Source organism: Anolis carolinensis, unplaced genomic scaffold (genome assembly GCF_035594765.1).
Source record: "Anolis carolinensis isolate JA03-04 unplaced genomic scaffold, rAnoCar3.1.pri scaffold_13, whole genome shotgun sequence".
In the NCBI taxonomy this organism is placed as follows: Eukaryota; Metazoa; Chordata; class Lepidosauria; order Squamata; family Dactyloidae; genus Anolis; species Anolis carolinensis.
The window spans coordinates 16,222,595-16,250,288 of record NW_026943824.1 but is presented as its reverse complement, the minus strand read 5'-3'; the positions used below and the strand labels follow the sequence as shown (position 1 = coordinate 16,250,288).

General features: G+C 35.8%; 1 protein-coding gene across 1 annotated transcript; it reads left to right on the top strand.

Annotated features, from left to right (window-relative positions):
- On the top strand, positions 1 to 27,379 carry mcrip2 (MAPK regulated corepressor interacting protein 2). The gene is made up of 5 exons (XM_062964713.1): positions 1 to 256; positions 9,275 to 9,362; positions 21,311 to 21,438; positions 25,621 to 25,722; positions 26,937 to 27,379. The coding sequence occupies exons 1-5, from the start codon at positions 205 to 207 to the stop codon at positions 27,005 to 27,007; spliced, it is 441 nt and encodes a 146-aa protein (XP_062820783.1). The 5' UTR covers positions 1 to 204; the 3' UTR covers positions 27,008 to 27,379.
- Positions 27,380 to 27,694: the final 315 nt, after the last annotated feature.

Genomic DNA, 27,694 nt, shown 5'->3' with positions numbered 1-27,694 from the left:
GCAGCGCGTCTGGCTCTGGCAGAACGGGCAAGGCAGCGGAGGCGCAGGACGTGGGAAGTCCTCGCGTGTTTGCGGGACACGCGTGGCGCTGCGTGGGACTGCGATCGAACTGCAGAACCTTTGGGGGGAAAAGGAGCCTGGTGATGCAGCTTCAGCCTTCTCCCTCGCCTTGATCCCTCTCTCTGTCTGTCTCTTTGACCCACGATGTACACGATCACGAGGGGGCCGAGCAAGCTGGTCACCCAGAGGAGGACAGGTAAGGGTCAGGGCAAGGGGGTCAAGGTCGTGGGAGGGGGCGTGGCGATTCCACACGTGACACTTCCACGCGTGACACTTCCACGCGTGGGGCTTCTCCCTGGTTTCCTTTTTCATCCCTTCTTGATCCCCAATATAAACACACACACCTCTCCAAAAAAAAGAAAACTGCCCCAAAACGAATATTCTCAATATTATTAATAATAATATTAAATTTATTATTATTATTATTGTGTTGTCGAAGGCTTTCATGGCCGGGATCACAGGGTTGTTGTATGTCTTTCGGGCTGTGTGGCCATGTTCCAGAAGCATTCTCTCCTGACGTTTCGCCCACATCTATGGCAGGCATCCTCAGAGGCTGTGAGGTATACCTCACAACCTCTGAGGATGCCTGCCATAGATGTGGGCGAAACGTCAGGAGAGAATGCTTCTGGAACATGGCCACACAGCCCGAAAGACATACAACAACCCATTATTATTATTATTATTATTATTAATTATCATTACAGTAGAGTCTCACTTATCCAACGTAAACGGGCCGGCATAACGTTGGATAAGCGAATATGTTGGATAATAAGGACGGATTAAGGAAAAGCCTATTAAACATCAAATTAGGTTATGATTTTACAAATTAAGCACCAAAACATCATGTTATACAACAAATTTGGCAGAAAAAGTAGTTCAATATGCAGTAATGCTACGTAGTAATTACTGTATTTACGAATTTCGTACCAAAATATCATGATATATTGAAAACATTGACTACAAAAATGCGTTGGATAATCCAGAAGGTTGGATAAGCGAAAGTTGGATAAGTGAGACTCTACTGTACTAGCTGTGCCCGGCCACGCGTTGCTGTGGCAAAGTGGTGGTGGTATTGGTTAAAAGTTGTTGTGGAATTTTTATTTGACATTATTTGTATTTTTTAAATTAATTTTATTGTAACTTATCTTTTTTATTTATTATATTTTATTATTTTGTTGTATTATTTTTAGTTATTTTGTTATAGTATTTTATTGTATTAATTTTTTAGTGTTTTTAATTATTTTAGTGTTTTTATTATTTTTATTGTATTATTTGTATTTATTTTATTTTTTATTCTTTTATTAACACTGGGCTGAGTGGGTTGCTAGGAGACCAAGTGGGCGGAGCTTAGCCTTCTAAACTGGCAGCAATTGGATAAAAACAATTATTGCTCTCCCTCTAAGTAGGACTTTCTTTTTGTTTTCTTTTTGTTGTATCAACCTAGAGCCGTGGATGATGGGTTGTGTTGTCAAATTTCGAGGTTGGGGGGCCTGTAGTTTTGTTGTTTTGTCCGCTGCCCTGATGCCATCACTTTTATATATATATAATATATAATATAATATGTTATTTATACATATATATATATATATATATATATATATATATATATATATATGGCATGTTATATATATAATATATAATATGTTATATAATATACAATATATATAATACACAATATAATATGTTATATATATATATTTATATGGCATGTTATATATATACAGTAGAGTCTCACTTATCCAAGCCTCACTTATCCAACGTTCTGGATTATCCAACACATTTTTGTAGTCAATGTTTTCAATACAGTAGAGTCTCACTAATCCAAGCCTCGCTTATCCAAGCCTGTGGATAATCCAAGCCATTTTTGTAGTCAATGTTTCCAATATATCGTGATATTTTGGTGCTAAATTCGTAAATACAGTAATTACTACATAGCATTACTGCCTATTGAACTACTTTTTCTGTCAAATTTGTTGTATAACATGAAGTTTTGGTGCTTAATTTGTAAAATCATAACCTAATTTGATGTTTAATAGGCTTTTCCTTGATCAGTCCTTATAATCCAAGATATTCGCTTATCCAAGCTTCTGCCGGCCCGTTTAGCTTGGATTAGTGAGACTCTACTGTATATATAATATATATAATAATGTTATAATGTATTATAATATAACACTGCTAATAATAATATATAATAATATAATATATTGTATATATATATGTGTGTGTGTGTGTGTGTAATAGATAATGTTATAATGCAATACAATATAATACTACTCCTAATAATATATCTATATATATAAAAGAGTAATGGCATCACGGCACAAAAGTAAACACCCCACAACCTCGAAAATTGACATCACAACCCCTCATCCATGCCTCTAGGTTGATACAACAAAAAGAAAAGAAAAATAAAGTCCTAATTAGAGGGAGAGGAATAATTGTTTTTATCCAGTTGCTGCCAGTTAGAAGGCTAAGCTCCTCCAACTTGGTCTCCTAGCAACCCAATAAGAAATAATAATAAACACTAAAAAATAATTAAAAACACTAAAAAATTAATACAATAAAATACTATAATAACAGAAAATAACTAAAAATAATACAAGAAAATAATAAAATATAATAAATAAAAAGATAACTTACAATAAAATTAATTAAAAATACAAATAACGTCTAATAAAAATTCCACAACAATTTTTAACCAATACCACCACTACTTTGCCACAGCAATGCATGGCCGGGCACAGCTAGTGTGTGTGTGTGTGTGTGTATGTGTGTGTGTGTATGTATGTGTGTATATATATATATATATATATATATATATATATATATATATATGGCATGTTATATATAATATATATAATATGTTATATAATATACAATATATATAAGACACAATATAATATGTTATATATATATATATATATATATTTATATGGCATGTTATATATATAATATATAATATGTTATATAATATACAATATATATAATACACAATATAATATGTTATATATATATATATATATTTATATGGCATGTTATATATATAATATATAATATGTTATATAATATACAATAATATATAATGATATAATATATTGTATATACATATAATATTGATAATAATATACTACTACTACTACTACCACTACTACTAATAATATAATATGATGTAATAATAATGTAATAATAATATAATATAATGTATTGTGTATATATAAAATATTGATAATGTTATACTGCAATACAATATAATACTAATATAATACATAATAATATAATGTATTGTATATACGTATAATATTGATAATAATGTTATAATGCAATACAATATAATACTCCTCCTCCTAATAATATATAATATAATGTATTATGTATACATATAATATTGATAATAATGTTATAATGCAATACCATATACTACTCCTAATAATGTATAATAATATAATGTATTGTATATACGTATAATATTGATAATAATGTTATAATACAATCCAATATAATACTACTACTCCTAATAATATATAAAATAATGTATTATGTATACATATAATATTGATAATAATGTTATAATGCAATACAATATACTACTACTAATAATGTATAATAATATAATGTATTGTGTATACCGTACATATAATATTGATAATAATGTTATAATGGAATAATATAATGTATTATGTATACATATAATATTGGTAATAATGCTATTATGCAATACAATATAATACTACTAACAATAATAATATATAAAAATATAATGTATTGTGTATGCCGTACATATAATATTGATAATAATGTTATAATGGAATATAATATAATACTACTACTACTAATAATATATAATAATATAATGTATTGTGTGTGTGTGTGTGTGTGTGTGTATATATATATATATATATATATATATATATATATGTTATAATACAATTCAATATAATACTGCTACTACTAATAATATATAATATTATATATTGTATATACATATACTATTGATAATAATGTTATAATACAATCCAATATAATACTACTACTCCTAATAATATATAATATAATGTATTATGTATACATATAATATTGATAATAATGTTATAATGCAATACAATATACTACATCTAATAATGTATAATAATATAATGTATTGTATATACATATAATATTGATAATAATGTCATAATGTAATCCAATATAACACTCCTAATAATAATATATAATAATGAGCTGCTGAACTTGCATACTGAAAGTGCATACAAAATAGCATTTTAACACATTTAAATGTTAAAACACGTCATCAGTGTCACTTATATCTATATTATAAATATGCTGTATAAATATAATTACATTATCAATATTATATATTATAATCCAGAATGTTGGATAAGTGAGACTCTACTGTAGCTATAATGTATTTAGATTATAAATATATGTACATTAGATATAATTATAGTATAAATATATGTATACAGCTATATTACATTTATATTATAACTATGGGATATAGATATTTAATTACATTATCAATTTCAGATATATGTATATGTATGTATTATTTTAGAATATTATGTGTGTGTGTATGTGAGCTGTAGTTATTTATATTACAAATATAATGTGTCCATAAGATTTAATTATAGTATAAATATTATGCATATATATATATATATATATATATATATATATATATATATATATATCACAAACATGGGCAAACTTCAGGCCTCCAGGTGTTTTGGACTTACTATATAATAATTATAGAATAATAATAATAATAATAATTTTTTATATTATACTATTTTTACCAGCTGTTAGGAATGGTGGGAGTATAATTCCAAAACACCTGAATGGTTGAAGTTTTCCCATGCCTGCATATTACTATATTATTATTATTATATTATATTTGCAATATAAATATAACGTATTATTATAGTTATACTATACTATTATTACCAGCTGTTAAGAATTGAAGTCCAAAACACCTGGACGGTTGAAGTTTGTCCATGCCTGCTTTACATTATTATTATTATTATTATTATTACTATTATTATTATTACTATTATTATTATATACTATTATTACCAGCTGTTAGGAATGGTGGGAGTTGAAGTCCAAAAGACCTGGAGGGTTGAAGTTTGCCAATGCCTGCATTACATTACTATATTATTATTATTATATTATATTTGCAATATAAATATGATGTATTATTATTATGTTATTAATATATTATACTATTATTGCTAGCTGTTAGGAATTGAAGTCCAAAACACCTGGATGGTTGAAGTTTATACCTGCATTACATTTCTATATCATCATCATCATCATCATCATTATATATTATATTTGCAATATAAATATAATGTATTATCATTATTATACTGTTATATTATACTATTATTACCAGCTGTTAGGAATTGAAGTCCAAAACACATGGAGGGTTGAAGTTTATGCCTGCATTACATTACTATATTATTATTATTATTATTTTACAATAATTATATTATTACGATTATATTATACAGTTATTCCTGGCTGTTAGGAATGGTGGGAGCTGAAGTCCAAAACACCGGGAGGGTTGAAGTTTATGCCTGCATTACATTACTATATTATTATTATTATTATTATTATTATTATTATTATTAATATTAATATTAATATTATCATATTATTATTATTATTATTATTATTATTTTATGACATAGCAAACAAGATAGATATGCTGGATTTCGTATCACAAAATCACAAGTCGAGGACTTCCCAAGCGTTTAGGACTGTGTGATGTATTTTCGGATGATGCGCACAGATCCCAGTAGGGTGGCCTTTTGCAGTTGGCAAATAATAATAATAATAATAATAATAATAATAATAATAATAATAATAATAATACTATTATTACCGGCTGCTAGGAAATGTGATAGGTGAATTCCAAAACACCAGGAGGGCTGAAGTTTGCCCATGCCTGCATTACTTTACTATATTATTATTATTATCATTATTATTATTTCATATCATTATTATTATATTATATTATTTTATTACAGTAGAGTCTCACTAATCCAAGCCTCGCTTATCCAAGCCATTTTTGTAGTCAGTGTTTTCAATATATCGTGATATTTTGGTGCTAAATTCGTAACTACAGTAATTACTACATATCATTACTGCGTATTGAATTACTTTTTCTGTCAAATTTGTTGTAATACATGATGTTTTGGTGTTTAATTTGTGAAATCATAACCTAATTTGATGTTTAATAGGCTTTTCCTTAATCCCTCCTTATTATCCAAGATATTCGCTTATCCAACATTCTGCCGGCCCCTTTTATGTTGGATAAGTGAGACTCTATTGTACTATTATTACTGGTTGCTAGGAAATGTGAGAGGTGAATTCCAAAACACCAGGAGGGCTGAAGTTTGCCCATGCCTGCATTACTTTACTATATTATTATTATTATTATTATTATTATTATTATTATTATTATTATTATTTCATATCATCATCATCATCATCATCATCATATTATTATTATTATTATTATTATTATTATTATTATTATTATTATTATTATTATTATTATTATTCTATTATTACTGGTTGCTAGGAAATGTGAGAGATGAATTCCAAAACACCAGGAGGGCTGAAGTTTGCCCATGCCTGCATTACTTTACTATATTATTATTATTATTATTATTATTATTTCATATCATCATCATCATCATCATCATATTATTATTATTATTATTATTATTATTATTATTATTATTATTATTATTATACTATTATTACTGGTTGCTAGGAAATGTGAGAGATGAATTCCAAAACACCAGGAGGGATGAAGTTTGCCCATGCCTGCATTACTTTACTATATTATTATTATTATTATTATTATTATTATTATTATTATTATTATTTCGTATCATCATCATCATCATCATCATCTTATTATTATTATTATTATTATTATTATTATTATTATTATTATACTATTATTACTGGTTGCTAGGAAATGTGAGAGATGAATTCCAAAACACCAGGAGGGCTGAAGTTTGCCCATGCCTGCATTACTTTACTTTACTATATTATTATTATTATTATTATTATTATTATTATTTCATATCATCATCATCATCATCATATTATTATTATTATTATTATTATTATTATTATTATTATTATTATTATAATACTATTATTACTGGTTGCTAGGAAATGTGAGAGATGAATTCCAAAACACCAGGAGGGCTGATGTTTGCCCATGCCTGCATTACTTTACTATATTATTATTATTATTATTATTATTATTATTATTATTATTATTATTTCATATCATCATCATCATCATCATCATCATCATATTATTATTATTATTATTATTATTATTATTATACTATTATTACTGGTTGCTAAGAAATGTGAGAGATGAATTCCAAAACACCAAGAGGGCTGAAGTTTGCCCATGCCTGCATTACTTTACTATATTATTATTATTATTATTATTATTATTATTATTATTATTATTATTATTATTATTATTTCATATCATCATCATCATCATCATCATCATATTATTATTATTATTATTATTATTATTATTATTATTATTATTATTATTATACTATTATTACTGGTTGCTAGGAAATGTGAGAGATGAATTCCAAAACACCAGGAGGGCTGAAGTTTGCCCATGCCTGCATTACTTTACTATATTATTATTATTATTATTATTATTATTTCATATCATCATCATCATCATCATCATCATCATATTATTATTATTATTATTATTATTATTATTATTATTATTATTATTATTATTATTATACTATTATTACTGGTTGCTAGGAAATGTGAGAGATGAATTCCAAAACACCAGGAGGGATGAAGTTTGCCCATGCCTGCATTACTTTACTATATTATTATTATTATTATTATTATTATTATTATTATTATTATTATTATTATTTCGTATCATCATCATCATCATCATCATCTTATTATTATTATTATTATTATTATTATTATTATTATTATACTATTATTACTGGTTGCTAGGAAATGTGAGAGATGAATTCCAAAACACCAGGAGGGCTGAAGTTTGCCCATGCCTGCATTACTTTACTTTACTATATTATTATTATTATTATTATTATTATTATTATTATTATTATTATTATTTCATATCATCATCATCATCATCATATTATTATTATTATTATTATTATTATTATAATACTATTATTACTGGTTGCTAGGAAATGTGAGAGATGAATTCCAAAACACCAGGAGGGCTGATGTTTGCCCATGCCTGCATTACTTTACTATATTATTATTATTATTATTATTATTATTATTATTATTATTATTATTATTTCATATCATCATCATCATCATCATCATCATATTATTATTATTATTATTATTATTATTATTATTATTATTATTATTATTATTCTATTATTACTGGTTGCTAGGAAATGTGAGAGATGAATTCCAAAACACCAGGAGGGCTGAAGTTTGCCCATGCCTGCATTACTTTACTATATTATTATTATTATTATTATTATTATTATTTCATATCATCATCATCATCATCATCATCATCATATTATTATTATTATTATTATTATTATTATTATTATTATTATTATTATTATTATTATATTATTATTACTGGTTGCTAGGAAATGTGAGAGATGAATTCCAAAACACCAGGAGGGATGAAGTTTGCCCATGCCTGCATTACTTTACTATATTATTATTATTATTATTATTATTATTATTATTATTATTATTATTATTATTATTTCGTATCATCATCATCATCATCATCATCTTATTATTATTATTATTATTATTATTATTATTATTATTATACTATTATTACTGGTTGCTAGGAAATGTGAGAGATGAATTCCAAAACACCAGGAGGGCTGAAGTTTGCCCATGCCTGCATTACTTTACTTTACTATATTATTATTATTATTATTATTATTATTATTATTATTATTATTTCATATCATCATCATCATCATCTTATTATTATTATTATTATTATTATTATTATTATTCTATTATTATTACTGGCCGTTTGGCAAGGCCTGGAGCCTTCATTTATATGCTCTACCATACTACAAGTCCTAGGACCCCATAGGACACTCTAAGTGGAACCAAACCGCGTTTATTCTGCAGTGTAGACGCAGTGTAGCTAACGAAAGGCTTTCCCACGCAGGACCCACGCAGCAAGTGGAGAACAAAGCCTCGGAGCTGAAATGCCGCCGCCGGGCCCAGCGGCAGCAGGAGGAGAAGCCGCACGAAAGGTGAGTCCCTTTTCCTTAAAGTGGGGACACTTTCTTGCGTGGGTGAGTGGGTGGGCTTAGACCAGGGGTCCCCAAACTAAGGCCCGGGGGCCAGATGCGGCCCATCGAAGCCATTTATCCGGCCCCCACGGCACAAGGGCAGAAGGGGGTTGGGCTAAATGACCCAAGAGGTCTCTTCTTCTCTTACAACCATTATTATTATTATTATTATTATTATTATTATTATTATTATTATTATTATTATTATGACACAGCAAACAAGACAGATATGCTGGATTTCATATCACAAAATCACAAGTCAAACACTTCCCAAGTGTCGAGGACTGTGTGATGTATTTTTGGATGATGCACGCAGATCCCAGTCGGGTGGCCTTTTGCAGTTGGCAGATCGTAATTTTGTCAATGTCTATTGTTTCCAAATGCCGGCTGAGATCTTTTGGCACAGCACCCAGTGTGCCCATCACCACCGGGACCACCTGCACTGGTTTCTGCCAGAGTCTTTGAAGTTCAGTCTTGAGGTCCTGATAGCGGCTGAGTTTTTCCTGTTGTTTTTCGTCAATGCGACTGTCACCTGGGATGGCGACATCCATGATCCAAACCTTTTTCTTTTCAACAACTGTGATGTCTGGTGTGTTGTGTTCCAGAACTTTGTCAGTCTGGATTCGGAAGTCCCACAGTATCTTTGCATGTTCATTTTCCAATACTTTTGCAGGTTTGTGATCCCACCAGTTCTTTGCTGCTGGGAGGTGGTACTTGAGGCATAAATTATTATTATTATTATTATTATTATTATTATTATTATTATTATTATTATTATAAACACAACAAGATGAGTACACAGCAGATACTCTGCTGGCTGTTGAATTGGATCACACGTCGGACACATCATTATTATTATTATTATTATTATTATTATTATTATTATTATTATTTGAAACACAAGATGAATCCGCAGCAGACACTCTGCTGGCTGTTGTATTGGATCACACGTCGAACACTTCCCAAGTGTCTAGGACTGTGTTATGCATCGGCGAATAATGTGCGCAGGTCCAAGTAAGGTGGCCTTCTGCAGCTGGCAGATGGTAATTTTGTCAGCGCCGATTGTGTTTAAGTGCAGGCCAAGGTCTTTAGGCACTGCACCCAGTGTGCCGATCACCACTGGGACCACCTTGCCTGGCTTGTGCCAGAGTCTTTGTAATTCGATCTTTAAATCCTCATATCGTGTCAACTTTTCCAGTTGTTTCTCCTCAATCCTGCTGTCACCTGGGATTGCAACATCGACAATCCATACTTTGTTTTTTAACACAATTGTGAGGTCAGGAGTATTGTGTTCCAAAACCCTGTATTATTATTATCATTACTACTACTACTACTACTACTATTATTATTAACATTGAGGCTGGGTGGCCATCTGTCAGGGGTGCTTTGCTTGTGCTTTTGGTGCACAAAGGCAGAAGGGGGTTTGACTAAATGGCCCAAGGGGTCTCTTCCAACCCTCTTTTTTATTATTGACACAACGACGTTGTATGACACAGGAAACAAGATAGATATGCTGGGTTTTGTTTCACAAAATCACAAGTCGGACACTTCCCAAGTGTCTAGGACTGTGTGATGTATTTTCGGATGATGCGTGCAGATCCCAGCAGGGTGGCCTTTTGCAGTTGGCAGATCGTAATTTTGTCAATGTCTGTTGTTTCCAAATGCCGGCTGAGATCTTTTGGCACGGCACCCAGTGTGCCCATCACCACTGGGACCACCTGCACTGGTTTCTGCCAGAGTCTTTGAAGTTCAATCTTGAGGTCCTGAGAGCGGCTGAGTTTTTCCTGTTGTTTTTCGTCAATGCAACTGTCACCTGGGATGGCGACATCAATGATCCAAACCTTTTTCTTCTCCACAACTGTGATGTCTGGTGTGTTGTGTTCCAGAACTTTGTCAGTCTGGATTCGGAAGTCCCACAGTATCTTTGCGTGCTCATTTTCCAATACTTTTGCAGGTTTGTGATCCCACCAGTTCTTTACTGCTGGGAGGTGGTACTTGAGGCATAAGTTCCAATGGATCATTTGGGCCACACATTTGTGCCTCTGTTTGTAGTCAGTCTGTGCGATTTTCTTACAGCAGCTGAGGATATGATCCATGGTTTCGTCAGCTTCCTTGCACAGTCTGCATTTTGGGTCATCAGCTGATTTTTTGATCTTGGCCTGAATGGCCTTTGTCCTGATGTCTTGCTCCTGGGCTGCAAGGATCAGGCCTTGTGTCTCCTTCTTCAGGGTCCCATTCGTGAGCCAGAGCCAGGTCTTCTATTATTATTATTATTATTATTATTATTATTATTATTATTATTATTAATGGCCTTTGTCCTGATGTCTTGCTCCTGGGCTGCAAGGATCAGGCCTTCTGTCTCCTTCTTCAGGGTCCCATTCGTGAGCCAGAGCCAGGTCTTCTATTATTATTATTATTATTATTATTATTATTATTATTATTATTATTAATGGCCTTTGTCCTGATGTCTTGCTCCTGGGCTGCAAGGATCAGGCCTTCTGTCTCCTTCTTCAGGGTCCCATTCGTGAGCCAGAGCCAGGTCTTCTATTATTATTATTATTATTATTATTATTATTATTATTATTATTATTATTAATGGCCTTTGTCCTGATGTCTTGCTCCTGGGCTGCAAGGATCAGGCCTTCTGTCTCCTTCTTCAGGGTCCCATTCGTGAGCCAGAGCCAGGTCTTCTATTATTATTATTATTATTATTATTATTATTTGCCTTTGTCCTGATGTCTTGCTCCTGGGCTGCAAGGATCAGGCCTTCTGTCTCCTTCTTCAGGGTCCCATTCGTGAGCCAGAGCCAGGTCTTCTATTATTATTATTATTATTATTATTATTATTATTATTTGCCTTTGTCCTGATGTCTTGCTCCTGGGCTGCAAGGATCAGGCCTTCTGTCTCCTTCTTCAGGGTCCCATTCGTGAGCCAGAGCCAGGTCTTCTCCTTATCAGCTTTTCCTTCAATTTTGTCAAGGAACTTTCCATGCAATGTTTTGTTGTGCCAGCTGTCAGCTCTAGTTTGTAGTGCGGTTTTCTTGTACTGGTTTTTTGTCTGCTGTGTTTTGAGGAGTTTCTGATTTTTGACTTCAATCAATTATTCAAATCAATTATTATTATTATTATTATTATTATTATTATTATTATTATTATTATTATTATTATTATTATTATTATTATGTCAGCGCCGATTGTGTTTAAGTGCCGTGACCTTGTGGGAAGGTGACCTCCAAGGACAGGCAGGGAAGGCGTGGCTGCCTCCTGGGAGGAAGGGGAGGGGGAGGGGGAGGGCCCCCACGTGGTGCAAGGGGGCGGGGCCCACGCAGACACGAGTGGGTGTCTCGGATAAACGCACCCCTTCCTCTCCTTTCGTCTCCCTTCCCGGGGATTTTCTATCGGCCAATTTTGTCCCAGAAAAGGCGGGGCCGAGCATGAAGGGGCGTGGCCAGGACACGCGTGGGCGTGGGGAGAAAACCCACCAAGAAGCGCCTTGCTGAGAATTTAAAGGACCCAACAACTTCCTATTGACACTGGCACTTGCTTGCAATCTGGCTGTGGCTGGGAGATTCCTTGTAATAGCTTGGCTGTGTTTTATTGACTATTTTTAAACTGTGTTGTCGAAGGCTTTCATGGCCAGGATCACAGGGTTGTTGTATGTCTTTCGGGCTGTGTGGCCATGTTCCAGAAGCATTCTCTCCTGACGTTTCGCCCACATCTATGGCAGGCATCCTCAGAGGTTGTGAGGTATATATGGCCATGTTCCAGAAGTATTCTCTCCTGACGTTTCGCCCACATCTATGGCAGGCATCCTCAGAGGTTGTGAGGTATATATGGCCATGTTCCAGAAGCATTCTCTCCTGACGTTTCGCCCACATCTATGGCAGGCATCCTCAGAGATTGTGAGGTATATATGGCCATGTTCCAGAAGTATTCTCTCCTGACGTTTCGCCCACATCTATGGCAGGCATCCTCAGAGGTTGTGAGGTATATATGGCCATGTTCCAGAAGCATTCTCTCCTGACGTTTCGCCCACATCTATGGCCGGCATCCTCAGAGGTTGTGAGGTATATATGGCCATGTTCCAGAAGTATTCTCTCCTGACGTTTCGCCCACATCTATGGCAGGCATCCTCAGAGGTTGTGAGGTATATATGGCCATGTTCCAGAAGTATTCTCTCCTGACGTTTCGCCCACATCTATGGCAGGCATCCTCAGAGGTTGTGAGGTATATATGGCCATGTTCCAGAAGTATTCTCTCCTGACGTTTCGCCCACATCTATGGCAGGCATCCTCAGAGGTTGTGAGGTATATATGGCCATGTTCCAGAAGCATTCTCTCCTGACGTTTCGCCCACATCTATGGCAGGCATCCTCAGAGGTTGTGAGGTATATATGGCCATGTTCCAGAAGTATTCTCTCCTGACGTTTCGCCCACATCTATGGCAGGCATCCTCAGAGGTTGTGAGGTATATATGGCCATGTTCCAGAAGTATTCTCTCCTGACGTTTCGCCCACATCTATGGCAGGCATCCTCAGAGGTTGTGAGGTATATATGGCCATGTTCCAGAAGTATTCTCTCCTGACGTTTCGCCCACATCTATGGCAGGCATCCTCAGAGGTTGTGAGGTATATATGGCCATGTTCCAGAAGTATTCTCTCCTGACGTTTCGCCCACATCTATGGCAGGCATCCTCAGAGGTTGTGAGGTATTGTGAGGTACCTCACAACCTCTGAGGATGCCTGCCATAGATGTGGGCGAAACGTCAGGAGAGAATGCTTCTGGAACATGGCCACACAGCCCGAAAGACATACAACAACCCTATTTTTAAACTGGGATTTATTTATTTTGCAATGTGTTATTTTATTTATTGGGGTTCACAACTTTTAAGTTCACTTTATTAAAGTCCATGACCAGCTCATAAGAAGAGGGACCCAGTCCCACACAAAAACATCACATCTAAAGGGTCAGGAAATTTGGAACTTTTTTGAAACTTTGAAACTTTTTGAAACTTTGATAACAACAACAACAACAAGACATGTACTTTGGCAATAACTTTGAAACTTTGAAGCTTTTTGAAACTAACTTTGAAACTATCCTTGAAACTTTGAAACTAAGCTTGAAACTTTGAAACTTCAAAACTTCAGAACTTCACAGATTCAAAACTTCACAAATTCAAAACTTCAAAGCTTCAAAACTTCAAAGCTTCAAAACTTCAAAGCTTCAAAACTTCAAAAATTCAAAACTTCACAAATTCAAAACTTCACAAATTCAAAACTTAAAAAGTCAAAATTTCACAAATTCAAAACTTTTTAAAAATTCAAAACTTTAAAAATTCAAAACTTTAAAAATTCATAACTTTAAAAATTCAAAACTTCACAAATATAAAACTTCACAAATATAAAACTTCACAAATATAAAACTTAAAAAAGTCAAAACTTCACAAATTCAAAACTTCACAAATTCAAAACTTCACAAATATAAAACTTAAAAAAGTCAAAACTTCACAAATTCGAAACTTCACAAATTCAAAACTTTGAAAATTCAAAATTTTAAAAATTCAAAACTTTAAAAATTCAAAACTTAAAAAAGTTGAAACTTCACAAATTCGAAACTTCAAAACTTCACAAATCCAAAACTTCACAAATCCAAAACTTTAAAAATTCAAAACTTTAAAAATTCAAAACTTTAAAAATTCAAAACTTTAAAAATTCAAAACTCATTTGGTTGCTGTGAGTATTCCGGGCAGTGTGGCCATCGTCCAGAAGCATTCTCTCCTGACGTTTCGCCCACATCTATGGCAGGCATCCTCAGAGGTGGTGAGGTCTGGTGGAAACGAGACAAGTGGGGTTTATATATCTGTAAAATAATCTCCAGGGTGGGAGAAAGAACTCTTGTCTGCTTGTGGCAAGTGTGAATGTAAATAATAATAATAATAATAATAATAATAATAATAATAATAATAATAATAATAATAATAATAATAATACATCACACAGTCCTAGACACTTGGGAAGTGTTTGACTTGTGATTTTGTGATACGAAATCCAGCATGTCTATCTTGTTTGCTGTGTCATCATAAAATAATAATAATAATAATATGCTAATGATATAATATATTATGTGTGAATACAATTTATAAGCCGCTCTGAGTCCTCTCCTGGGTGAGAGAGGGCGGGGTATAAATATAGTAAATAAATAAAATAAAATAAATAAAGCTGAACAAGGACTTGTCTAAAAAGGATTGGAGATAAAAGTTATGAGACTGTATGGGGATGGAATAATGAAGAGTTTGCCAAACAAGGCTGGCATTTGAAAGACAAATGTTGATTTTAAAGTTGTCGCAAGAGGAATTCTGTGAATAATATTCCAAACAAAATGACGTGACAATGGGCAGTTTTATGTGTTGTCGAAGGCTTTCATGGCCAGGATCACAGGGTTGTTGTGTGTCTTTCGGGCTGTGTGGCCATGTTCCAGAAGCATTCTCTCCTGACGTTTCGCCCACATCTATGGCAGGCATCCTCAGAGGTTGTGAGGCAGTTTTCTTCCCTTGCCATTGACTCCCTTCAAATGCCATTGACTTCCCTTAAAAGTGCCGGAAAATTTGCCGCTTCCCATCGTAGCCCAGATCTGCATTTTGCCAACTGAGTGAGAAGGCACTGCTTGGTTGTTTTGTAACTCTCCCCTCCGGTTGTCCCGTCACATGGCTCGGTTGCACAATCCAAGACATGTCAATCAGGAGCCACATGCTCAGCAATAGAGCATGAATTAATTCCTGGCCCAGAGAAACTATGGCTCCTGATCTATGGGAGCGAATGAGCCAGTGCAGATGCCACAAAAAAGAAAGGAAGCACCCCGAAAGTGGGCTCATAACATGATGCAGTGAAATTTGAAAAAGTGTGTGTTCCTGTTTAATTATGTAGTACCTTCGTCTTCTTCGTTGGAGCCCCCGGTGGTACAGCGAGTTAAACCGCTGAGCTATAATATAATATAATATAATATAATATAATATAATATAATATAATATAATATAATATAATATAATATAATATAATATTATATATATATCTATATATATAAAAGAGTGATGGCATCACGGCGACCCACAACACAACAAAACTACAGGCCCCCCAACCTCGAAATTTGACAACACAACCCATCATCCACGCCTCTAGGTTGATACAACAAAAATAAAATAAAAATAAAATCCTAATTAGAGAGAGAGAGGAATAGTTGCTTTTATCCAATTGCTGCCAGTTAGAAGGCTAAGCTCCTCCAACTTGGTCTCCTAGCAACTCAATAAAAATAATAAAAAACAACACAACCCATCATCCACGCCTCTAGGTTGATACAACAAAAATTAAATAAAAATAAAATCCTAATTAGAGAGAGAGAGGAATAATTGCTTTTATCCAATTGCTGCCAGTTAGAAGGCTAAGCTCCTCCAACTTGGTCTCCTAGCAACCCAATAAAAAATAATAAAAAACACTAAAATTTAATACAATAAAATACTATAATAACAGAAAATAACTAAAAATAATACAAGAAAATAATAAAATATAATAAATAAAAATATAACTTACAATAAAATTAATTAAAAATTGCAAATAACGTCAAATAAAAATGTCACAACAATTTTTAACCAATACCACCACCACTTTGCCACAGTAACGCGTGGCCAGGCACAGCTAGTATAATATTTTATTTATATATATATATATATATATATATATATATATATATATATGTCATGGAATCAGGGCACCAGACAAAACAACATAACTACAGGCCCCTCAACCTACAAATTTGACAACACAACCCATCATCCACACCTCTAGGTTGATACAACAAAAAGAAAAGAAAAATAAAGTCCTAATTAGAGGGAGAGCAATAATTGTTTTTATCCAATTGCTGCCAGTTTAGAGGGCTAATCTCTGCCCACTTGGTCTCCTAGCAACCAACTCAGCCAAGGGACAGCCAGGGTTCAGTTAGGGGACAGGCAGACTTAGGCCTCACTTAGGCCTCTTCCCCACTGCCTATAAAATACAGATTATCTGATTTTAACTGGATTAGATGGCAGTGTAGACTCAAGGCCCTTCCACACAGCTATATAACCCATTTATAATCTTATATTATCTGCTTTGAACTGGATTATCTTGACTCCACACTGCCATATAATCCACTTCAGTGTGCATTTTATCCAGCTGTGAAGAAGGGCCCTCATATAATCCAGTTCTAAGCAGATAATATAAAATTATCAATATACAGTAGAGTCTCACTTATCCAGCATAAACAGGCCGGCAGGAGAAGTGAATATGTTGGATAATAAGAAGGGATTCAGGAAAAGCCGATTTAATATCAAATTAGATTATGATTTTACAAATTAAGCACCAAAACATAATATTATACAACAAATTTGACAGAAAAAGTAGTTCCATGCACAGTAATGCTATGTCATAACTACAGTAGAGTCTCACTTATCCAACGTTCTGGATTATCCAACACATTTTTGTAGTCAATGTTTTCAATACATCGTGATATTTTGGTGCTAAATTCATAAATACAGTAATTACTACATAGCATTACTGCGTATTGAACTACTTTTTCTGCCAAATTTGTTGTCTTACATGATGTTTTGGTGCTTAATTTGTGAAATCATAACCTAATTTGATGTTTAATAGGCTTTTCCTTAATCCCTCCTTATTATCCAAGATATTCACTTATCCAACATTCTGCCGGCCTGTTTATGTTGAATAAGTGAGACTCTACTGTATATATAAATGTAATATATGTTTGTAGGGCTGAGTAAATAACAAAACCACTGAACCAAATCACACCAAACTTGGCCACAAAAGACATAGTCATCCAATCTATGTCTTTCAAACAAAAAAACTTAGAAAAATAAAGTCCAAATTATGGCTGCTGGTTGGAAGGGTATTCCAGCTCACTAAACAAGGATTCCCATAAGAAGAAAAGGCCAGGCTTTGAGACTGCAAGGCTATTCACTGCTATTCCACCTGGCCAACAAAGGATTCCCATAAGCCACAGCAATGCGTGGCTGGGCACAGCTAAATGCAATGTACGTTTGTAGGACTGAATAAACAACAAAACCACTGAACCAAATCACACCAAATTTGGCCACAAAAGACATAGTCATCCAAGGGATGTCCTTCACTCCTCCTCCGCAAATGGATTGGCCTAGATATAAAACAGCCAGGCTTTGAAGCTGCAAGGCTATTCATTGCAATCCAACCAGAACAACAAAGGATTAACCTTGGTAGAAGGCCGGCCAGGCTTTGAAGCAGCGATACTATTCTGTACTATTGAAGCTGGCCAACTAAAGAGTCCCCTAGGTAGCAAGCAGCCAGGCTTTGAAGCAGCGAGGCTATTCAATGCAATTCAACCAGAGCAACGAAGGATTAACCTTGGTAGAAGGCGGCCAGGCTTTGAAGCAGCGATACTACTCTGTACTATTGAAGCTGGCCAACTAAAGAGTCCCCTAGGTAGCAAGCAGCCAGGCTTTGAAGCAGCGAGGCTATTCAATGCAATTCAACCAGAGCAACGAAGGATTAACCTTGGTAGAAGGCGGCCAGGCTTTGAAGCAGCGATACTATTCTGTACTATTGAAGCTGGCCAACTAAAGAGTCCCCTAGGTAGCAAGCAGCCAGGCTTTGAAGCAGCGAGGCTATTCAATGCAATTTAACCAGAGCAACGAAGGATTAACCTTGGTAGAAGGCAGCCAGGCTTTGAAGCAGCGATACTACTCTGTACTATTGAAGCTGGCCAACTAAAGAGTCCCGTAGGTAGCAAGCAGCCAGGCTTTGAAGCAGCGAGGCTATTCAATGCAATCCAACCAGAGCAAAAAAGGATTAACCTTGGTAGAAGGCAGCCAGGCTTTGAAGCAGCGATACTATTCTGTACTATTGAAGCTGGCCAACTAAAGAGTCCCCTAGGTAGCAAGCAGCCAGGCTTTGAAGCAGCGAGGCTATTCAATGCAATTCAACCAGAGCAACGAAGGATTAACCTGGGTAGAAGGCGGCCAGGCTTTGAAGCAGCGATACTACTCTGTACTATTGAAGCTGGCCAACTAAAGAGTCCCGTAGGTAGCAAGCAGCCAGGCTTTGAAGCAGCGAGGCTATTCAATGCAATTCAACCAGAGCAACGAAGGATTAACCTTGGTAGAAGGCGGCCAGGCTTTGAAGCAGCGATACTATTCTGTACTATTGAAGCTGGCCAACTAAAGAGTCCCCTAGGTAGCAAGCAGCCAGGCTTTGAAGCAGCGAGGCTATTCAATGCAATTTAACCAGAGCAACGAAGGATTAACCTTGGTAGAAGGCAGCCAGGCTTTGAAGCAGCGATACTACTCTGTACTATTGAAGCTGGCCAACTAAAGAGTCCCCTAGGTAGCAAGCAGCCAGGCTTTGAAGCAGCGAGGCTATTCAATGCAATTTAACCAGAGCAACGAAGGATTAACCTTGGTAGAAGGCAGCCAGGCTTTGAAGCAGCGATACTACTCTGTACTATTGAAGCTGGCCAACTAAAGAGTCCCCTAGGTAGCAAGCAGCCAGGCTTTGAAGCAGCGAGGCTATTCAATGCAATTTAACCAGAGCAACGAAGGATTAACCTTGGTAGAAGGCAGCCAGGCTTTGAAGCAGCGATACTACTCTGTACTATTGAAGCTGGCCAACTAAAGAGTCCCGTAGGTAGCAAGCAGCCAGGCTTTGAAGCAGCGAGGCTATTCAATGCAATCCAACCAGAGCAAAAAAGGATTAACCTTGGTAGAAGGCAGCCAGGCTTTGAAGCAGCGATACTATTCTGTACTATTGAAGCTGGCCAACTAAAGAGTCCCCTAGGTAGCAAGCAGCCAGGCTTTGAAGCAGCGAGGCTATTCAATGCAATTCAACCAGAGCAACGAAGGATTAACCTGGGTAGAAGGCGGCCAGGCTTTGAAGCAGCGATACTACTCTGTACTATTGAAGCTGGCCAACTAAAGAGTCCCGTAGGTAGCAAGCAGCCAGGCTTTGAAGCAGCGAGGCTATTCAATGCAATTCAACCAGAGCAACGAAGGATTAACCTTGGTAGAAGGCGGCCAGGCTTTGAAGCAGCGATACTATTCTGTACTATTGAAGCTGGCCAACTAAAGAGTCCCCTAGGTAGCAAGCAGCCAGGCTTTGAAGCAGCGAGGCTATTCAATGCAATTCAACCAGAGCAACGAAGGATTAACCTTGGTAGAAGGCAGCCAGGCTTTGAAGCAGCGATACTATTTTGTACTATTGAAGCTGGCCAACTAAAGAGTCCCCTAGGTAGCAAGCAGCCAGGCTTTGAAGCAGCGAGGCTATTCAATGCAATTCAACCAGAGCAACAAAGGATTAACCTTGGTAGAAGGCGGCCAGGCTTTGAAGCAGCGATACTACTCTGTACTATTGAAGCTGGCCAACTAAAGAGTCCCGTAGGTAGCAAGCAGCCAGGCTTTGAAGCAGCGAGGCTATTCAATGCAATTCCAGCAGCCCAAAAAACCATTTTGCTGGAACGCAAGTATTTATTTATTTATTTCTTTACAGCATTTATATTCCAGTGCCCAGGCTTCCAAGCAGCAAGCCTATTCCATTGCATTCTAACTCACCAAACAAGGATTCCCATAAGAAGAGAACGGCCAGGCTTTGCGGCTGCAAGGCTATTCACTGCTATTCCACCAGGCTAACAAAGGATTCCCATAAGCCACAGCAACGCATGGCCGGGCGCAACTGGACATTAAGTCAGGGGAAAACCTTTACATTTACCTATAATGTTAGACTGCAGCTCCCATCATCCCCAATCCAATGGTTGTAGGCTTTGTGGAGGTCTTAAAATAGAGGTCAGAATTATGTCTTTCGGGATAGTTTTGGAATTTTATTTCTTTCTTTCTTGGCAGCCCGGCTCCCAAGATCGTGTTCAGCAGAATAAATGGCAAAAAGCCTGCGCTCACCATCCAGCCCACGTCCAACGTAGAAGAAAGCTACACCGTGGCTCACGAAGAAAACGTTCGCTTTGTATATGAAGGTAAGAAGGACCCCGAGGATTTAGGATCCTCTGCTTGGTTTTGACCAAACTCCATAAGAAGTAGCACCATGTAACATACTGTATATCAGAGGTCCTCAAACTTTTTAAGCCGAGGGCCGGTCCACAATCCTTCAGACTGTGGAGGGGCCGGATTATCATTTGAAAAAAAAATACAAACAAATTCTGATGCACACTGTACATGTCTTATTTGTAGTGCAAAACAACAACAACAAAAGAACAATACAATATTTAAAAATGAAAACAATAGTAAACAACATAAACCTATCAAGATTTCAATGGGAAATGTGGGCCTGCTTCTGGCCAATGAGATAGTCAAGTTAATTAGGATTGTTGTTGTTGTTGTTGTTGTTGTGTGCCTTCAAGTCATTTCAGACTTTGGGCGAGCCCAAGTCTAAAATTATTTATTTATTCATTTACTACATTTATTTATTACATTTATATCCTGCCCTTCTCACCTTCTCACTCCAGATCAACTGTATGTACATACAATATATTATATTATTAGCATATCACAATATTAGCATTATATATTACTATATTGAACTATACCACTATACTGTAATATTACAGTAGAGTCTCACTTATCCAACATAAACGGGCCAGCAGAATGTTGGATAAACGAATATGTTGGATAATAAGGAGGCATTAAGGAAAAACCTATTAAACATCAAATTAGGTTATGATTTTACAAATGAAGCACCAAAACATCATGTTAGACAACAAATTTGGTAGAAAAAGTAGTTCAATACGCAGTAATGCTATGTAGTAATTACTGTATTTACGAATTTAGCACCAAAATATCACGATATATTGAAAACATTGACTACAAAAATGCGTTGGATAATCCAGAACGTTGGATAAGCAAGTGTTGGATAAGTGAGACTCTACTGTATATGTAATATATAACATATAATTAATATTATTATATGGTATTATTATTAGTATTATATTGTATAACATAATATTATTATCAATATTATATGTATATACAATATATTATATTATTAAAACTGATATAAAAATATTCTATTATAAATGAGGGCGGGGGCCAGGTAAATGACCTTGGAGGGCCGCATCCGGCCCCCGGGCCTTAGTTTGGGGACCCCTGCTGTATATACTCAAGGATAAGCCGACCCAAATATAAGCTGAGGCACCTAATTTTATCACAAAAACTTGCATATAAGCCGAGAGTGGGCAATGAAGCCGCTACTGGTAAATTTCAAAATAAAAATAGATACCAATAAAATTACATTAATTCCGGGATCAGTAGATAAAATGTTTTTTGAATAAAACTATAATGTAAGATAAGAGTGTGCAACTCTGATTAAATCATTATTCTAACCGCCTTCAATGTCAATGTGCTTACCTATCCTTCCAGTAATAATAGTTAAATATTAAATGTAATAATAATAATTGAGTAAAATAATAAATGTAATAGTAACTTATAATTGAGTAAAATAATAAATATAATAAGAGTAAAATAATATATGTAATAGTAATAATAGAGTAAAATAATAAATGTAATAATTATACTAGAGTAAAATAATAAATGTAATAATAACTAATAATAGAGTAAAATAATATATGTAATAACTATACTAGAGTTAAATAATAAATGTAATAGTAACTAATAATAGAGTAAAATAATACATGTAATAACTATACTAGAATAAAATAATATATGTAATAATTATACTAGAGTAAAATAATACATGTAATAATTATACTAGCTTAAATTAATAAGCGTAATAGTAACTAATAATAGAGTAAAATAATAAATGTAATAATTATACTAGAGTAAAATAATAAATGTAATAGTAACTAATAATAGAGTAAAATAATACATGTAATAATTATACTAGCTTAAATTAATAAACGTAATAGTAACTAATAATAGAGTAAAATAATACATGTAATAACTATACTAGAGTAAAATAATACGTGTAATAATTATACTAGAGTAAAATAATGAATGTAATAGTAACTAATAATAGAGTAAAATAATACATGTAATAATTATACTAGAATAAAATAATAAATGCAATAGTAACTAATAATAGAGTAAAATAATACATGTAATAACTATACTAGAGTAAAATAATACGTGTAATAATTATACTAGAGTAAAATAATAAATGTAATAGTAACTAATAATAGAGTAAAATAATATATGTAATAATTATACTAGAGTAAAATAATGAATGTAATAGTAATAATAGAGTAAAATAATACATGTAATAATTATACTAGAGTAAAATAATGAATGTAATAATAGCAATAATAGGATAAATAATAAATGTACCGTATATACTCGAGTATAAGCCAACCTGAATATAAGCTGACCAGGATCCTCACTCGAGTATAAACCGAGGGGGGCTTTTTCAGCTCTAAAGAAGGGCTGAGAAACCGGCTTATACTCGAGTAAATACGGTAATTTGGAAGTATTACTGGCTTGAAAGTGTTATTCCTGTTTAATTGTGTGCTCCTTACTTTGAAAGTCACTGTTATATTCTATAAACTTTGTTTTTGTGGCACCAATTATGATGCCATATGATGGTTGAGACTCGATGATGGAAAAATGATTGTAAAATGTGCTATAGCTGGATGTCCTGCAAAAACAAAGTTTGGGTCGTTTCATAAACTTTCTCCATGTTTTTAGGATATAACCAACTAGCTGTGCCCGGCTACGCATTGCTGTGGCATAGTCTGGTGGTTAGGGATCCTTTTGGTTAGGAAGCAGCCTGGCTTTGAAGCTGCAAGGCTGTTCAGTGCTATTCAAGGTGGCCAGCGGAGGATCCCCCTGGTTAGGAAGCAGCCTGGCTTTGAAGCTGCAAGGCTGTTCGGTGCTATTCAAGTGGCCAATGGAGGATCCCTCTGGTTAGGAAGCAGCCTGGCTTTGAAGCTGCAAGGCTGTTCAGTGCTATTCAAGGTGGCCAGCGGAGGATCCCCCTGGTTAGGAAGCAGCCTGGCTTTGAACCTGCAAGGCTGTTCAGTGCTATTCAAGGTGGCCAGCGGAGGATCCCCCTGGTTAGGAAGCAGCCTGGCTTTGAAGCTGCAAGGCTGTTCGGTGCTATTCAAGTGGCCAATGGAGGATCCCTCTGGTTAGGAAGCAGCCTGGCTTTGAAGCTGCATGGCTGTTCTATTATTTTTAAAAGTGGTGTTAGGCTCCACACACAGCTATGAGGTCCTCTGGATAATGTCATTGTTTCAGTTCCTGGGGCACCTCTGCGCATGCGCAAGAAATGGGGGGGGGGTGTTTCTGTTATTTGGACTTTATTTTTCTAGGTTTTTTTATTGAAAGACATAGATTGGATGACTATGTCTTTTGTGGCCAAATTTGGTGTGATTTGGTTCAGTGGTTTTGTTGTTTACTCCATGGAAAAAACACACATTACATTTTTATATATACTAGCTGTGCCCGGCCACGTGTTGCTGTGGCAAAATATGGTGGTATGGGAAATAAAGTATTGAGGAATTGGTGGTAGTTAAGGTAAAGGGTAAATGTTTTTTCCTGACATTAAGTCCAGTTGTGTCCAACTGTACACTGAAGTGGATTATATCGCAGTGTGGAGTCAAGATAATCCAGTTCAAAGCAGATAATATAAGATTATAAATATAGCTGTGTGGAAGGGCCTTGAGTCTACACTGCCATATAATCCAGTTAAAATCAGATAATGTGTATGTTATAGGCAGTGTGGAAGAGGCCTGAGTGAGGCCTAACTCTGCCTGTCCCCTGGGCTGAGTGGGTTGCTAGGAGACCAAGTGGGCGGAGCTTAGCCTTCTAACTGGCAGCAATTGGATAAAAACTATTATTCTTCTCCCTCTAATTAGGACTTTATTTTTCTTTTCTTTATGTGGTATGAACGTAGAGGCATGGATTAGGGGTTGTGCTGTCAGTTTTCGAGGTTGTGGGGTGTTTAGTTTTGTTGTTTTGTCCTAGGCCGAAATTTCATTACCCTTTTATATATATAGATTAGGAAATGACATTTATAACTCAGGAACAAAATAGTGTAATATATAATAAGGAATTTTTAGGAATTGTGGGAGTTGACATCCAAAAGACTTGGAGGAAGGGCCGAAGTTGGCCCGTGCCTGCAAATATTTGCGCCACTCACAAATACTCTATCGATTATCCACCCTCCTTTTTTCCCCTCCATCCAGCCTGGCAACAGGTAGAACAACAGCTGGATGGCAGCCAGCGAGGAGACAGCAGCCCCGGCCCAGTGCAATACGCAGAAAAGGCTCCCAGCCCTGAACTGAAAGGTAAGGAAGCCCCCCGCATGGGAACAGCATTCCAGATTCCCCCAGGCAGGAAGCAGCCATTCTTTGAAGCTGCAAGGCTATTCAGTGCTAATCAAGGTGGCCAATAGCAACATTGACACTTGCCTCAGCAGACAAGAGATCTTTCTCCCACCCTGGACATCATTCCACGGATATATAAACTCCACTTGCCTAATTTCCAACAGACCTCACCATCTCTGAGGATGCCTGCCATAGATGTGGGTGAAACGTCAGGAGAAAATGCTTCTGGAACATAGCCAGACAGTTACTTAATGTACTGTTTAAATGGGGAATGTGTTATTTTCTAGTCAACCCAAGGAGGGGTGTCATGGGTTGCAAAGATACTATATGTGTTAACTGGAAAATCAAATGCATAAAGCTAATTGGCTGAGTTTGCAAGGACCTGGGAATCGGTTTGCAACTGTTGCTGTCTTGCTGCTGGAGAACCACTTTGGTTTAGGTTTCCTTGAGTCACTAATAAGATTTCAAGGCATAATAAAGGTTATGTCATGGTATGCAAAGATACTACATGTGTGTTAACTGGAAAATCAAATGCATGAAGCTAATTGGCTGAGTTTGCAAGAACCTGGGAATTGGTTTCAAACTGTTGCTGTCTTGCTGCTGGAGAACCACTTTGGTTTAGGTTTCCTTGAGTCACTAATAAGATTTCAAGGCACAATAAAGGTTATGTCATGGTATGCAAAGATACTACATGTGTGTTAACTGGAAAATCAAATGCATGAAGCTAATTGGCTGAGTTTGCAAGAACCTGGGAATTGGTTTCAAACTGTTGCTATCCTGCTGCTGGAGAACCACTTTGGTTTAGGTTTCCTTGAGTCACTAATAAGATTTCAAGGCACAATAAAGGTTATGTCATGGTATGCAAAGATACTACATGTCTTAACTGAAAAATCAAGTGCATGAAGCTAATTGGCTGAGTTTACAAGGACCTGGGAATTGGTTTTGTAACTGTTGCTATCCTGCTGCTGGAGAACCAGTTTGAACAGGTTTCTGTGTATGTGTGAGTCTACTGAGTACTGGCTAGAAGGAAGATGGCTCTGTACTCAGAGAGGCCAGACTATCATCTACAATCCACAACACCCTTGTTATACTGCTTTGTATCTTACACATCCAACTTTGCAAACATGTTTTAATTCCATGCCTTCCTGACTTCATATTTCCTTTCTCTTTCCCAGGTTTTGTGCCTATAGACTTGGAAGACTGGTGGGCGCAGCAATTCCTGGCCAAAATTGAGAACGGCTCCTAGCGAAGGGTCACGGAGAGGCGGAAACAAAGGGGGAAACAAAACAAATGATTTTTCAATCTAAGAAAACGCACACCTGTTCAGGTGAAGAGGAAGGAGAGAGGAACGGGACCGCGGCCGTCCCCAGGCTTGCATTCGCGGAGGCGCCCTGCTTCTTATTCCTTCCGCGGGAAGCGCCGGGACCTGAGCAAGGAAGACTCCCCTGGGTGGTCTCCTCCGAAAGAACGGCACGGAAAAAGGGAAGCGGGAAGGGGCTGGCGACCCCCATCCTTCCCTCACTTGGACCCGGAGCCCATCGCAGTGGCCCGGAAGGTCAGGACCAGCCTTCGACAATAAACGTACCCAGTGCTGCCAATAAAACAAATTGTGCCTCTGGTTGAGTGTTGGGAATCTGACCAAGGCTGCATCTTATGTGTGCCCATGTTCTCCAGCAGCAGGATAGGAACAGTTACAAACCAAATTCCAGGTCCTTGCAAACTCAGCCAATCGCCTCCATGCATTTGATTTTCCAGTACACCCACATATAATACCTTTGCATACCATGACACAAGGGACAGTCAGAGTGGGCTCCCCAGGTTTTCACACAGTATTTTTGCAGGCACAAACAGGAACCCACTCCCTTTACGTGGCCCTCAGGTGAAGATCAGCAACAAACAAGGCCTCAGAAATAGTCAGGCCTCCTCTGAGTAT

Excerpts from the sequence above, each read along its gene's own strand:
- mcrip2 (XM_062964713.1), top strand. The coding sequence starts at position 205 with ATGTACACGATCACGAGGGGGCCGAGCAAGCTGGTCACCCAGAGGAGG. Across the intron at positions 9,363-21,310 it reads GAGGAGAAGCCGCACGAAAG|CCCGGCTCCCAAGATCGTGT; the intron begins GTGAGTCCCTTT and ends CTTTCTTGGCAG. Across the intron at positions 25,723-26,936 it reads TCCCAGCCCTGAACTGAAAG|GTTTTGTGCCTATAGACTTG; the intron begins GTAAGGAAGCCC and ends TCTCTTTCCCAG.